The sequence below is a fragment of the Eulemur rufifrons genome, chromosome 1 (genome assembly GCF_041146395.1).
Source record: "Eulemur rufifrons isolate Redbay chromosome 1, OSU_ERuf_1, whole genome shotgun sequence".
Lineage (NCBI taxonomy): Eukaryota > Metazoa > Chordata > Mammalia > Primates > Lemuridae > Eulemur > Eulemur rufifrons.
Genome location: NC_090983.1, coordinates 64,848,499 through 64,863,569, shown reverse-complemented (window position 1 = coordinate 64,863,569; position 15,071 = coordinate 64,848,499). Strand labels below are relative to the sequence as shown.

General features: G+C 39.5%; 1 protein-coding gene across 2 annotated transcripts in view; it reads right to left on the bottom strand.

Moving 5' to 3' along the window:
* The window catches only part of PLA2R1 (phospholipase A2 receptor 1), a 111,619-nt gene that overhangs the window by 29,530 nt on the left and 67,018 nt on the right, over positions 1 to 15,071 (bottom strand). For both annotated transcript variants that reach the window (XM_069472262.1, XM_069472269.1), the window contains exons 12-15: positions 9,032 to 9,234; positions 6,107 to 6,252; positions 2,623 to 2,707; positions 258 to 390 (exon numbers count right to left, since the gene is read on the bottom strand). In XM_069472262.1, the coding sequence (XP_069328363.1) occupies positions 258 to 390; positions 2,623 to 2,707; positions 6,107 to 6,252; positions 9,032 to 9,234 (567 nt within the window). The remainder of the gene's footprint in view (positions 1 to 257; positions 391 to 2,622; positions 2,708 to 6,106; positions 6,253 to 9,031; positions 9,235 to 15,071) is intronic.

The window sequence follows — 15,071 nt, the reverse complement described above, 5'->3', positions numbered from 1 at the left end:
ATGTTCCACAATATTAGCTGGTTATCCTTGTTCCCAATGAACTAACTTGGCATACTGTCTTGGTGTCATTTTGTCCTCATTTCCCTATGACACAGTCTTTGTTAAAATAGTGTAATTTGGTTCATCAAGCAGGTTGTTGGTATTGTGGTTCAGGGTCTTAAATTTTAAGAGCTCTGCAACCCTTCACTTGGGAAAGTGCTATAGATTATTATTAATAGAAATCAAACACATAGTAAAGATCATATTAATATTTTTACCTCTTGGAATTTTGCATATCCACTCGCGTTTGGAACCACAGTGCAGGGGCAGCAATGTTTTGTTTGCCTTATACACAGCACAATTTCTTGCATCTTCTTCAAAATAAATATTGTCTAAAAATGAAGAGACAACCTGCAGCAGATGAAGTTTGTTATTCCTTAATGACGATCCCCCACAAATAGTTTCAGTAGATCAAAAAAGGCATTCTTGTACATAATCGTCATAGACTTTTAGACAAAGCTTTAGAAATGCCTAGATATCATTCCAGTTAAAGGTTGTTTCCCATTTGTGAAGAACTAGCCAAACAATATTTAGCATTTTTGCTTAAAGATCCTTTTTCTTTAAAAGAGGTATGCTACTCCTTTCTCCAGAAGGAACAAATTAGATGCAAGCTTCCCTCTGAACTTGCACTGTTTTCTAACTGGCAGGGTTAGGCTAGTCCTGGAATCCTGTGTAGACTTCTTAGAGGATCAATGATGTGTCAGATCTGGTATTACCTTTGATGTCAATTATTTTGCACATATGCTAAGAGTTTAGTCTCTAATAACTAAATTGTAAGCCATAGCTTGCTTTAATTAGGAAACTATCTGACACTTTCCATGAGTGACCATGTAACTAAAATAATTCACATAGCAGGGGTGTTCAATAAAGACTCAACCTCTCAACTATTTAATGACTACCTAACATAAGAGTGGATGGACCACGAGTAAAATTGGGGTAAAAATTTGGAAAAAGGAGGATATTTTGAAACTTTTTATATTCTTCCTCAAACATATACACAGCCATGCAACAATTCATCTAACTTAAATACATATACATAAAATCTAACTTAAAAATATATATATTTTACACATATATAAAAGAATAAGTAAAATCTCCCCTCAGAATCAGAGAACGGCATGAGGAGTGCTTAGGAACTCAGTCCACTGCTTCAGAGCTTTATCTCATTTATTCTGAACCCAATTGTCTAGTCCTCTCTTATTACTAGTGAGTTTGTTTTACTAAAGAAAATGAAGTGTTCTCAACCTCTATGTATCACGCTTTGTTTTCAAGTGCTGTATTGACTTTAATCACCCGACGTGCTGTGTCATGGCTGCCGTCTATGGGGTGAGCCGACTCCGCCGTCTCTTCCATTTTCTGGGCTTTGGTTTCTTCATCACCAAAATAAATGGATGGGGCTTAGTGATCATTTAGATCACATCCTACTCTCTGATCCTGATACTATTTCAAAGGAGTGTTGGAGTGGAAATATTATTATTATTTTTTAACTAGCATGCCCTTATCATTATTTTTGTTCCCACTAGAAGCATATAGCTTTCCACAAATTCCTTCCTTGCCGCAAATTTGAACACCATCTATGCAGTGGGCTTTTCTCTCTTGGTCTTTACCATTTCAAAGTTTGGCTGCTGGTATTTTGCCAACGGTGAGGTATTATAACATTGTGGCTTTGGAGTCAGACAACCTGTGTGCAAATCCTAGCTGTCCTGTGTATTATTTTAGGCGAACTATTAACATTTAACCACCCTAATACCCATGGCATTGAGTGATTGTAAGGATGCAGTGAGAGCATGTAGGAGCGCATTCAGCTCAGCGCTTGCAACCAACATTACACAGCTCGATAAACAGCAGCTGTGTTAAAAACTCACTGCAGGCTCTGACCAGTCGCCCCATTTCACAGGTGAAACTAAATAACCTGATTTTTCATGTGCCTTAGGCTGCATCTCATTTCTATCTGGGATACAGCTTCAGTTTTCTCCCTGTCATTTTGAGAAAAACATGAGAATTCTTCATTGCAATAGTGGGTTCTCTCTCTCCTGCACAGAGGTTTGCAAGTATGAAGATAAGTGAAAAGCAAGACTCTTTCTCCTTCTGGAACATCTTGCTCTGGCTGAGAAGGAGGTGATATTTCTAAGTCTTACATTTCTGTCCATTTAGAGTGAGATAAACTGGAGATCATTTTCCAAAACAGTCTCCTTTCCATTGTGACATGGACATGTCCCGTGCTCACACAGTCAGGCACGATGCAGGAGAGGGAGGGGAGGGAAAGGAAGCCTGGTGTTATTCTAAAGGATAGCTGCAACTGTGCCAGAAAGACTCTTCACATGGCGATGGTGTGGGGGGACTTCTTGGAGATTTTGACTCTTTTTCAGAATGAGATTATGTGTTGCCCTCAGAACAATCTGGCCAACAAAGCTTTCCCAGGACCTTGCCAAAAGAATTCTCCTGGTATCAAGGTCTGGTGCAGTTTTGCCAGGGGAGATATAGTCATTATTTCTAGTTCACCATATCTTGGCTGGTTCACCAAGTTGTTCTGGGGCCACTTATTTTGAATTCATTACTTTTCTCCAGTTTGGAAAGACTTACAGGCGTTCCATCAGACCACTCCCAGGAGCCAGCAGTCAGTGGGTTTCTTTTATTAAATCCAATCCAGAACTGCCTTTGCTCTGTCCTATGAAGAGAAGAAACAAAAACTTTGTCTTTCCCATAGAATTTACAACATTATGTAAAAGGTTAAAAAATATTTTAAAGCATTTATGTGTGCAGGAAACAGCTGATGGTGCTTGTAGGATTGATCAAGTCAACGAACATTTATTGAACATTTTTTAATGTGCAGAACCCTGTGCTATGAAATGAACCGAGGGAAGATTTAGGCTCACATTCTATTTCTCTTTCGGTTTGTGTGGCTTGCTCACCAGAGATGTACAGTTGGGGAAAAGTCAGCCCATATTGTGAATGTGGGTTCTCAATCAGGAATGGCACTGCCTTTCAATCAAGACAAGACCACATGAAAGCAAGTTGGTAAGACATTTGGGAGCATCTCTTCCCTAGAGGAATCTTCACTACTTTCCTGTACTATTTCTACTACCTTATGATGTTTTGATTTGTTGCTCGTTTGTCAACTGTTCCTGTATGCTCTGAAAGTTAATCGCCACCATCCCCATTTAATAAAAGGTGCACAATAGGTTTTGGGCTTTTTTTCAGATCCCAACATAAATAATTCTACAGCAAATCAGCCTGAGCCATGGTAGATTAACTTCAGCAGTCGCCATTGGTTTAGACTTGGCAAGAAGCTCCTCAGAGGATCATCTTCCTTCCTATTAGGCAGAGTACAAATATGTCAAGCCACAGACTACTCAATAAATCAAGCAATAAAGCCTAATTGTACAATGAACCATCTCAGTAAGATAATTTTCTGAGAATAATTTTGAAGAATTAAAGATTTAAAAGATTCAGAAGTCATGACAGATGCTTTATTTTCCTTAGTGCAGAGAAGCAGGCCTTATTTTGAAGAATCCCTTCTCATCTATTTGAGCTGCTCTGTGCAAATGATATAAATTAAAGTCAAATGCAACTTAGAAAATTTGAGAGATCACTGGTGCCTGGTTGGTCACTGTTGTGATGGCACCTTACATTCAAGGTCAGGAGAAGGTGAAAATGGCTGCCTTCGGGTTAAGCCAGGCACCTTCATCTCCATGGCACAGGCTGGAAATCCATGTCATTCTCCCTGGGCTGAGAACTTTTTCTTTCTTTCTTCACTGAATTCAGAGTTCTACATTTTTCCTGCTATATACTGGCTCCTAGAAGATGAAATAGTATTTATAATATTTTCTTTCCATCAATTTCCTAAAATTGGATAATTTCCTAAATGTGTGTGTGTGTGTGTGTGTGTGTACGTGTGTGTGTCTGGTTAATGAAATAGAGACAGAAAAGCAGTGCCATAGGAAGGAGAAGAAGCAAACGTGCTAACTCTGAGATCTGGTACATGCTATAATTTAGCATCAGATTTAACTGAATTCTCCAGTAGTTTGGGCAGAAAGTAAAACATATATAGCTTTCGTGATTAGATGTTGAAGATCACTAATTTGATTGATGCTTGGCACTAAATTCTACTAGAAATTTCAAGTGTGAGAATTTATGTAAATATTACAGAAATGGCAGTGATATTTGATCTTAAAGCAACCTGGGAAGCCGTTTGTGTGTGGTTGTGTCATATAGCAAATCTCACAAAAATCATGGAGCAGAATATGCAAGTATGTTTCACAAGGGGCTAAAGTAATGAAGCAAAGTACAATTTAGGACAATGGAGATGGAGACTATCATCTATCCCCTGAATCTGAGGCCCCACACCTGGCTGATAATCCACCTAACCAGGAAGCTTTTTAGATTTTTCTTCAGCCTTAGAGAGTCTGATTCAGCAGCTCTGGTGTGAGACCAGAAAGCTTTTGTGTTAAAAGGTAATCCATGGAGTGTGAGACCAGCCAGGTTCTGGAACCCTGGTCTCAGGTCAGCATTTCTGTAGGGCCAAGCAGTTCTGTGGGATATTAATAAGTGTCCTCAAAAAAAAAAAAAGTTTTGTGGTCAAAGAAAGTGCTTTCTTCTAGAAGCCTTTACAATGCTAATGTACATGGCAAATTTCAAAGCTTGCCCATTATTTTGCAAATATATTTGACCACACAGTCCCCTTTTTTCCCCCACAGAATAATCCATAGACTCATCTTGGGAAATGTTATAAAAAATGTCCACCTTTAAGGTCATTTTTGTAGATGCTGAAGATGAATAACTTGAGAGATGTTACATATTAATTTTTTTATGGGAATGTCCTATAAGGAAAACCAAAATTTTCCTCAAAAAAGAGTACTGGATTTTCTCTGGGATTTAGGCAAGTGTTTCATTGAGACTCCAGGTTTCCAGAGCTTGGAACAGAGTGTCTGGTACCATATTCGTTCTCATTAAATAAATGAATTGAGTCATGGAGGTGTGCTGCCTTAGACCACAACGTCCTCAGGGGCAGGATACTGTCTGCCATGTCTATTGGGTGCTCCAGCCAGCTATGCATTAACTGTGCCCCTTCCACAGAAGATACTCCCAAATGTAGTGACTGAAAAGAACATTCTAGAATGAGAGCTCAAGGTGGTGGTGGGGGGAGGCTCAAAAATGAGACAAGATGGCTGTCTTCAAATTATTTGAAAGTATTGCTTCAAATATTTGATCTGTATTGCTCTAGCTCCAAACTGAGAGGAGGGAGATTTCTGGCTTACTAGAAAGTTGCTCTTTGAAACCAGCCGTCAACAAGGGCATGGGCTTTCTCCCAAGTAAGGAGCATTCTGAGATTGGAAGGCATTATGCAGACAGCGGATGACTGTGGGAATGCGGTAGAAGGAAGTCCTGTGTTGGGTGGGAAGGAGCACGAGACCTTTTAGATTTCTTCCAATTTAAACCTAACTGAATTTCTAACTCCACAGAACTCAAGATTCTATAAACTTGCAAGACGGACACAGGTAAGTAAATGCTTATTTCTGCGTATGTAAAATTAGGGGGTTGGGTTGGAATTAAAAAAAAATCAGTGGGACTATTTTTTTTTCCCCCAAACAAAATTTTACATGGGCTCCTATTATATACAAAATAATTAGCAGTGGAGCTAGTGGGAGTGCCCTGTGAGTCAGTGAGCAGGGAACCCGTTCTGCCCACATGGCCCCTCCTGTTCCTTAGAGTTCCCAGATCCTCAGATCCTCAGACAACACTTTGGAAACCACTGGGCTAGATAATTTCTGAGTTTGGCAGCAAAGCTCTAAAATTCTGACCTGCACACAGAAAAGATTTCAACTAGCAAAAACAATTGTCGCTCTGTTCTTTGTTTTATGAAATGAGAACTTGGTGCAATATGTATATAAATATATATAACTATGTGTATATATATTTTTTCTTTCGCAGTTAGTGGCTAGTTGGCTTTAGGCTTAATACAAACACTGGAATTTAAAAAAAACTATTTGGGATCCTCACCCCTAAGAAGCCATTAGTAGGAGATGGAATATTTGACTGTAATTTTTCAAAACTAACAAGGATTTACCGATTAAATTTTGAATGTAAGAGCTCATTCACAAAGTTCTCTTCCTCAACGTGGGCAAAGCTTGCAAGATGAGCCCCAAATTCTTCACAAAATGCTTCAGCTTCTCTCCATGTTCTTTTCCCCAGGACTTTTTCACTATGAAATACCTGTAGAGTAAAAGAAGAAAAGTAACACTGTCATGGAAAAAGTGAGGCTGTTTATCCTCAAGAAAATAACAGCTCAGAAAAGTAATATAATTGTCATTAGTCTTTATTAAAAGCTTGACCTAGTGGGAAGATGTAACATTCATTGAACTAGAATGTGCCTAGTCATCATAAAACCATTAGCTTATTCTATTCTCACAGCAAATTCCTGATGAAGATATGACAAGCTCAGTTTTATAAATGAGCTTTTTCAGGACTTTTTTCCCCTAAATCTCCTGTCACCGGCATGACTGGCATGTACTTGTCCTTTAGTAAATGTTTGTCAAGAGATGAGGAAAGTCAAGCTAACAGAGGTTGAGAATTTTAGGTTACACAGCTACAAACTGGCTGAGCTAGGATTAGACCCAGGACTCCTTGCTTCCAGGGTCCGTGACTTTCCATCCCGCCAGATTGACTTCTGACAAATTAGAATTAGTGGAATGATCACGAATCTGGCTGACCCATGGTGAGAAATGAGGAAGGAGACCTGGGACCTAGGGCAGGTATCTTTCCAGGGTCTTTGGGCCTTAGCTGAACTGGCAGGTGCAGTGGTTCAGCTGTGTCTGAATTCTCTGCTGTTTTTCAGCTGTGCTCACAGTGGCAGAAAAAAGTCAGCCAAATGGAAGGGCCTGTTTTTGGCTTTGTTTAAGTTCGGGGTGAGGGACCAAGGACCCAGAGCTCATGATCCTGGGCCTCTGCACCTTTCTCAAATTTAACTGCCCAGCACTAAGCCTGAACCTCTGATGCCAGGCAAGTACACCCGCAGCCAGCCTTACCAGACTGATTTGCTGAGATCAGAATGCATAGCTTTCCAAATCCTGCGGACTACAGCACAACCTTTCCATCTTTTAAATTATATGTCAAAACTCACCTCCTTTGGGAATGTCTTCCTGAATCACTCTAAACTCATAAATCCTGTCACCATGCCCATCACACACTATGCATTTGTTGACACATCAGGGTGATATATAGTAGAAAAAGCACTAGACCAGGAGTCCCAAGACTGGGGATTTATTCCAACTCTGTCAGTAAATAATTGTGATCTTGGACAAATCTCAGTGGTCTCAGTTTATTCATTTCTAAAGTTTTACTTATTGCTCTGTGAAGTCAATTTTGGGCCTACTATTCTATCAATTTAATGTAGGATTATATTAATACATGTGTACAACTTAAACAGAGTGCATGCACAGCTGTCCCAGGCCATCCATGAGCTGCAACAGCTCTGGAGTTAGTCTGTCTTCATTCTGCTCTGCATGTGCCCATTTGCAAGAAAGAACTTGCTCCCAAGATTTGGTGAAACTCTATTTGTAAAATGAACCAAGACAAAACCACCAAACATAAAAACATAATATTTCAAAAAATGTATTTCTGACAAGTAAATTGTAGGAACTGATTTAAATATAGGATCTAAAGCCGGTTTTCAATTAGGTATTCTTTCACAGATTTATAAATATATATATATATATACACACACACACACACACGTATACACACATATATACCAATTGTATGTATTAATTTGTTTGATTTTCAGGTGTCTGGCAAGCTGCAAAAGTTATCTTTATTAGCAGAATTGTAACATTCCATAATAAGAACTTTATTCATTGGCTTGCCAACAGTATAAAATTGTACCATTTTAATACCCAGCCAGTATCTGCCTCCGTCATTTGGCACATGTTTGGCAATAAGGACAATATTGCCTGGGGCCTCACTATTCCAGGAGGACAAGTCCCAAATGATCCTCGCTGACTCAGCTCTTCCTCCCTTGTTTGTAATCCTCAGGCAGAAGATACCGAGAAGGCAACATCCTGAGACAAGGGGGAATTGTCCTCATCCCTCCTAGAACAGGATGTCCTACAATGCTTTCGCCCAGTGATCCAAGTTGCCCCTGGGGTATAAAGCCCAGAGACGAGTGCTTTTGCGATCCCTCAGCTGTGGTGGGAAGGGGGCATGTGGAGACGAGACTCCAGCTTTCCTGAGCCTTGGGGGACTGGCTTGCCACGGATTCTAGGTTTCTGTTGCTACTTGCTGCCTATCTGTGAATATCGGTTGAGCATCCCAAATTTGAAAATCTGAACTCAAAAATGCTCCAAAATCTGAAACTTTTTGAGCAGTGACATGACACTCAAAGGAAATGCTCACTGGAGAATTTCAGACTTCAGCTTTTCAGATTTGCAATGCTCAACCAGGAAGAATAATGCTTCAAATATTCCAAAAATCTGAAAAGATTCCAAAATCTGAAATACTTCTGGTTTCAAGCATTTTGGATAAGGGATACTTAACGTGTAATGAAGTTGCTTTGCCTGATCTGTTGTGTGAGTGTTTTGTCTCACCAGACTCATGCTCTAGCAGTTGAGTTTGTGCAAAACCTCCTGCGAGAGCTGGGAACCTTAGCAGAAACTGGGCAGGGGTTTAGAGTCCCCCACCAGGATTGATAACCAGTGCATGGTGTTCCTCCCAAGGATTAAGACTGGTGCACGGTATTTCTTCCTAACAGATGTCAATCTTCATGAGAAAGCCATCAATGTCACCAGGATATGCCAATTTTCGGCTTAAAAATTATTTGGAATGTAACTGAAAGGATAGAGACAGGCAACAAATATTGATTAAGCACCTGCTGTTTGCCAGGCACTGTTCTGGAAAAAAAAAAAAAAAGCTGCTGGAATAAAGGAATTTAGGATACATGGATCCAACTGAAATAGTGTTGGTCCTGCTAAGAAAGCCCTGGTAACCTTGGCATTACCTTGAAGCAACTGGCCAGACCGGGCTCTGACTCCCAGTCCAAATAGCAGGGGTGGAAGGGCCATCTCTCCTCATGCTCGGTTTTCTCCCGGGTTTCGACTGGCTGCTTGCACAGGGACATTGCCTTAAAGCGTCTGCAGTCCTTTACTTCCCAGCGACCAAGCGGATGACTTCCTCGCATGGCAACACAGCCACCGCTGTAGCCTAAAAGGGGAAAACAAGTACTTTAAACACCAGACAACTAAAACATGTTGTGCTCAGAAGACTGCTCTTCAGAATATTGAATAATTGACGTCTCATAATGAAGCACCCAGACAAGAACAATAAAGGTGAAAAAGCGTGCTTTATTGGCATGATTATCTCATTTCTCTTCATCTCTGGAGAAAAGAATAGAAGATGGAAGAGGGAGAGAAAAGAGAATGAAGGCTGAAAATTGGACATTGTCCTCTTTGAGCTCAGATGGCAAATGAGGAGCAACTAGGAGCTGTTCTTACATGGAACCAAGATAACCCCCACGGCTCAGTGCTGGGCTTTGAAATCCCACTGTGAAAAATCAGCAACGAAAAATCCACAGTTCTCATCCCCTGACAATAGATTCAATGGGGGAAAATACATAAATAATGGGTTCAAGGTAGACCACAAGGCACTCAACAGAAAACCAAACTGTAAACTCTGGGAGAAAGGAGAGAATGAGATAAATTCTCTCAATGAAGTGAAGCTCTGGGTGCAGGGACAGAGCAGACATCAGGGGAAAGGGGAGTGGAAGGAGAGAGAGAAAGAAAGAGAAATGTAATAGACTGTAATAGACATTTAGTTATAGACGAAACTCCCCTTTTTTCTTTTGTGGGTGTTTGAACATTTTAGAACATGAAATATATTTTTCTATAGAAATAATTTAGAAATTGAGTTAAGATTCTTAAGTTCTTAGCAAAATCTATAAACTCATAAAACAGCTAAGAATATATAGCTTAAATTTCAGTGAAGAGTAGTAGAAAATAATCTCATTCCAAAAACAGAATAAAAAATGAGTAAGAATGAGCTTGTTTTTTCTGGAATCCTGGGTGATCATTCAGTTAACTACATCAACATTCAATAACAACAGCAAAAAATTCGGCATCTGTAATGTGCCTGGCTAGGTTGTATGTTAGTTGCTAGACAGAAAAGGATGAAACAAAACCAAACGAAAACCAACTCTTAGTTCAGTGTGAGACACTAAACAATCAACTGCAATAAACATAATGCGTGAAGTGCTAGAGTAAAGACGTGTTCAAAGTTCTGGAGTAGACACAGAAGCAGTGATGAAGTCTGACCAGAGATGTCAGCAAAAAATTTGCAGGAAGTGACATTTGGACTGAATTTTGAAGGATGAAAAAGGAGAAAAGAGTTTTCGAGGCCTGCTTGTAAAAAGTGAGCGATTATAGATGAAGCATTTGAAGATTATTCTGGACCTAAAGACAATTTTTAAAATGTAGTCACTTGGTACTAGATATTTATCTTGTTTCATTTCCCCTCAGAAGTAATGGCTTCAATTTTTTTTAAATATTATATAACTGGTATTATCCTTGTCAGCCCTGCTTTGGTTATTTTAGTCTCACAGAAAGACAAAAGAGAGGGAAAATGAAGAGTGGGAGTGAGAAGAAAGAAGACAGAGGAAGACAGACATATCCTGAAGGAATGGAAGAGTTTGATGAGAGAGGAGAAGGAATAAAGAGTGGAGAACTAGAGTGTTTGTGTCTTCAACAATCCTGGGTGCACACCGTGCGTTAGACACCAGCGTCTCAGTGACTGGAGAGTCCAGATCTGCAGGAAGCTCCTGGTCCTGTGTGTTTGCAAGTTCATGTATCAAAGAGACCCACAAAGGTAAAAATGGCCAATTGCTAAAGAAGAAACATGCTCAGTATGTTTCATATAGAAGAAAATGAAGTCAAGGGAGAGTTGGTCCATAGAAGGACCATCAAATGGCTCCATTGGCCCAGAACAGCTAGTTTGTGTTAAAGACGCAGGGTTGGGGGACAGCAAAGGAGAGAGATTACAGTATGCAATTCCCTCTGCCATGAATGGAGCTTTGTGGGCCTGTTGAGTGTAATTTTGGAACGCAGCTTGCAGTCTAGCTGGGTCATGAACAGAGGACATGCTGCATGCTGTGTGCTGTGATATTGAACTGGGGAAATGCACGTGGAAGCTCCAAATGCAATATGCTTGTGCAGTTGCACTAGTTGGAAGAAGAGGGAAAACATGTACTCCTGCCACATTCCTCCATCCTTCCTTTCCCAGCAGCCTTTGAGGGGCCCCAGTGGAACCTCCAGTTACTGCAGAGCACAGGTGGGAAACCTTGTGGAAAGAACTTCTGACTTGGAGCCTGAAGTCTGGGGTTCTGGTCCCAGCACAAATATTTAGTAACTTGAAACTTGAGCATGTTAATCACAATAACCCTTATCTAAAATACAGAGATAATAATTCCTTTTCTTCTCATAGGTTTTCATAAAGATCAAGTGAAATAAGGTATTGAAAAGCACTCTGTAAAACATGAAGAGCTAAAAACACTAAGATGTTGCTATTATTGTGGCCACTTTCATTACAAAAACTGGGATTTTGTGGCATGAGTTTTGCCTGCATGTTCAAAGAATTTTTTTAAAAGTTCGAATCAGCAAGTTTGAAATGTAATATACTTTTTTGTTAGTCTTGCATTTTTCTCACTTTCCCACATCAGACAATGATTAAATAGCTTTGGTTTTAGATGCTATAGATATTCAACTCATCTTCATTAGTGAAGAAGGAGATGTTTGTGGAACGCTATGAAGATGAAAAGTGCTGCAGGAGTGTTATTGGTATTCTAAAGTGGTTAACTTAATGGAACATTTGACCCAAATTTTAGAGTCTCAGCCCCAAAGAAGCAGTAAAGTGGTATAATAAAGAGAGGCTGGTCTAAGGGAGATATAAACTAAATTTATAAGCTACATCATGGGGATGCATGCTTGCAGAGCCAGATAATAAGGGTAGAAGTGTGGGAAAGAGAGGAGGTGGTTTTTCTCTCAGAGAAATTGTTTTTAAATTTGATAACTCACTTCCCATTGGGGAAGAAAACTATTATCCCTTTTTTCAGTGGTGAATCTCACATTTCAACAGATTCTCCTTACCTGTCTTTCCCCTGAGCCCCCTTCATTCTCTCCCTCAAATATGAATGGGGAGACTTTGTGTTAATTAAGAAATTCCAATTCACGATTCTAGTCTCCTCCATTTGACAAAGCTGTCTAGCCCTGTAAAATGAAGCGAGCTGGGAAAGCCTCTACCTTCCACCTCTTTGGTCAAATATCTGAAAACAAACCAACGGAGCAAACTGTGGCATCAGGGTAGGAGGGAAAGTGCGGGGCCTTCAGTGTCTCTAGAGAGGTGTTGCACGAGAGTTGGCCTAGTTATTTTCCCCATTCCCTAGAACATCCCTTCACATCCTCACCTCTCAAGTCCTCTCCCCTCCCTCTTCTCTCCTTCTCCACAGAGAAAGGTGAAGCTCTTCCCGCAGACCAGGTGAGCTTTCCTGAAGTGCTGTGTATCTGCCAGGCACTGTGTGAGGTATTTCATGTGGTTTTTTTTCCCCTATTTAACTCCAAAAACTCTCTGAGGCATGCATTAGTGTCTGCATTTTGCAGAGGGAAAAATTGAGGCACAGAGGTTTAGTAACTTGCCAAAGAGCACACAGTTCGTGTGGGTTTGATCCAGGATTTGAAACCAGATTTATCTGAGTCTACTGTGAGATGATATCAAGGTATGGGGAGGGTGGGCATTCAATAAACAGCTGAATGGATGAATGAATGAATTCCCTTAAAATTATGCTCCTTTTCCATGGAGCTTTCTCTCATTCCTCTGGTCATGTTTCTCTCCCTTGTGTGGCCACGGGATTTCTTTGAGATCTATCACCTTTTTAACCTTGTATGACAGTTACTTACGTGATTAAGAAAAGATGTGGAAATGTCCTAGGGGTGCTCAGAAACAACACTGGGTTTAGCCTCACGTATGTGGTGGTTCATTTCAGAACTCCAATGAACCTGAAAATAGATTGGCCTATCTAGTCCACCTACTGAGGGGGTGGGATTTTTCTACTTATTATGTTCAGGACACTTTCAAGCAAACCAATCTGACTTGCTCTACTGGGACCCTATTTTCCTTGTTGTTGGCAGAAGATTTCCATTGACTTGGAACAATTGGGGTGAATGTGCCCTGAAGTTATCCTATATGAGTGAGACACCCTGTGGTATCTACATCTAGAAATGAAACTTTTTTCACAGAATGAATTGTGGCAAAATAGTAATCTCAAGTGTTCCTTTTTCTCTTTACAGACACCTACGAGACTCTAATATAACTTGGAAAAGCATTTTTGAATGACTTAACAGGTACGGACTCACCTACTTTCTTTTACCATAGAGCAGCCTCCATTTATAGTGAATCTTTAATCTAAGTACAAAGTAAATTTTTGTTTCTATGCATTAGCTTCGCCTTGAGTGAGAAGCTAATTTATCATCTTTCCCTTTAATCAGTCGCCATGGTTAGTAGGGATGAAAACCATTTTTTCCTGTTTCATCTGAATATTTTACTTCTCTGAAATACCCAGGGTCATAGAGTTGCTTTGTTGTTGTTGTTTTTTAATAAAAATAACAGAATTTTCTGGTGTTTTGAGAATAGGACATTTGAACATGAAAGAAAGGAAATACAGATAAAGACAGGTTAAGTAAAAACCTTGTATTTCTGAATTCAGATTGAAAGTATGAATTTGAACTCAAAAAATATTTCATCTTACACACACACACACACACACACATTTCCTAGATCTGTTCAATGAAATGGCCTGGAAACAATAACAAACCCACAAACTATGATCACCCATCTGTATGTCCAGATTGTGATATTGAAATCATATCAGTTTCCATAAACAGGAACCAGGGTTCCTTGAAGAAATGTATGTTTCTAGATCTGGAGCAGAAATTTACATCTTGTCATACCAGCTAGCAAGGACACCATCAAAGACTACTACTATTATCACATCAAAAGGACTCAGAAGGTAGTTCTTGAAGAGAGATTCCCATCACAAAGATGGGGCAATTTCAGCTTGAAAGAGATAATTGTAATGGAATAAAACATATCAAATATGTTTAAAACCCTTACTTCATAGTAATGCTAAAAAAAAAAAAAAAAGAAACCCTCTAATTTGTCACTGTTAGAGGATGCTAATGAAGAAATAAGCATTTTGAAAACTAGTAAAGGGAAAAGAATTAAGCATTTATTCTGTTTTTCCTCTAAAAACTAACACAGAGTAACCAAAAAATTGATTGAGAGGAATTACTTCCTTATAGAAATATTCCAGCTATAAATGAAAAAAAAACCCTAATAAATCAATGGATATAGGCATTGATCATCAAGGGCTGCTAATATCACAAAAAGAGAGAAAATTGGACATTATGTGCCTCCAGACAGAACACATAACTTCCTACAAAATGGTATTTCCAAAAAATAAAAAATATAAATTTGATCAAGCCTCTGATTCTAACTCTTTAAAAATAAAAATGCCAATTTTATGCAAAATAAAGAGGATGGAGTAACACATTCAACAACATGATGGGAGTACAATTGACAAAGCCCAGACAGCAGGAAAACTTATAGAACAAAACCTATTTGCATCAGTAAGTAAAGGTAGGGGTTGGGGTGGGGCAGGAAACCTAGAGATTGAAAAGAGTTTAGGAGCCCTATCAACCAATTGCAAAGCTTGTAACTTATTTGGATCTTGATTAAAAAAAACTATAAAATACATTATATAATATTTATAAGTCATTTAGAAACTGGAGCATTAACTGAAGATTTACAATGTTAGGCAATCATAGTTAATTACTTTTAAGTATGATGATTGTATTATCATGCTTTTAAAAAAGGAGTCTTTAGGCCGGGTGCGGTGGCTCACGTCTGTAATCCTAGCACTCTGGGAGGCCGAGGCGGATGGATTGCTTGAGGTCAGGAGTTCGAGACCAGCCTGAGCAAGAGCGAGACCCCGTCTC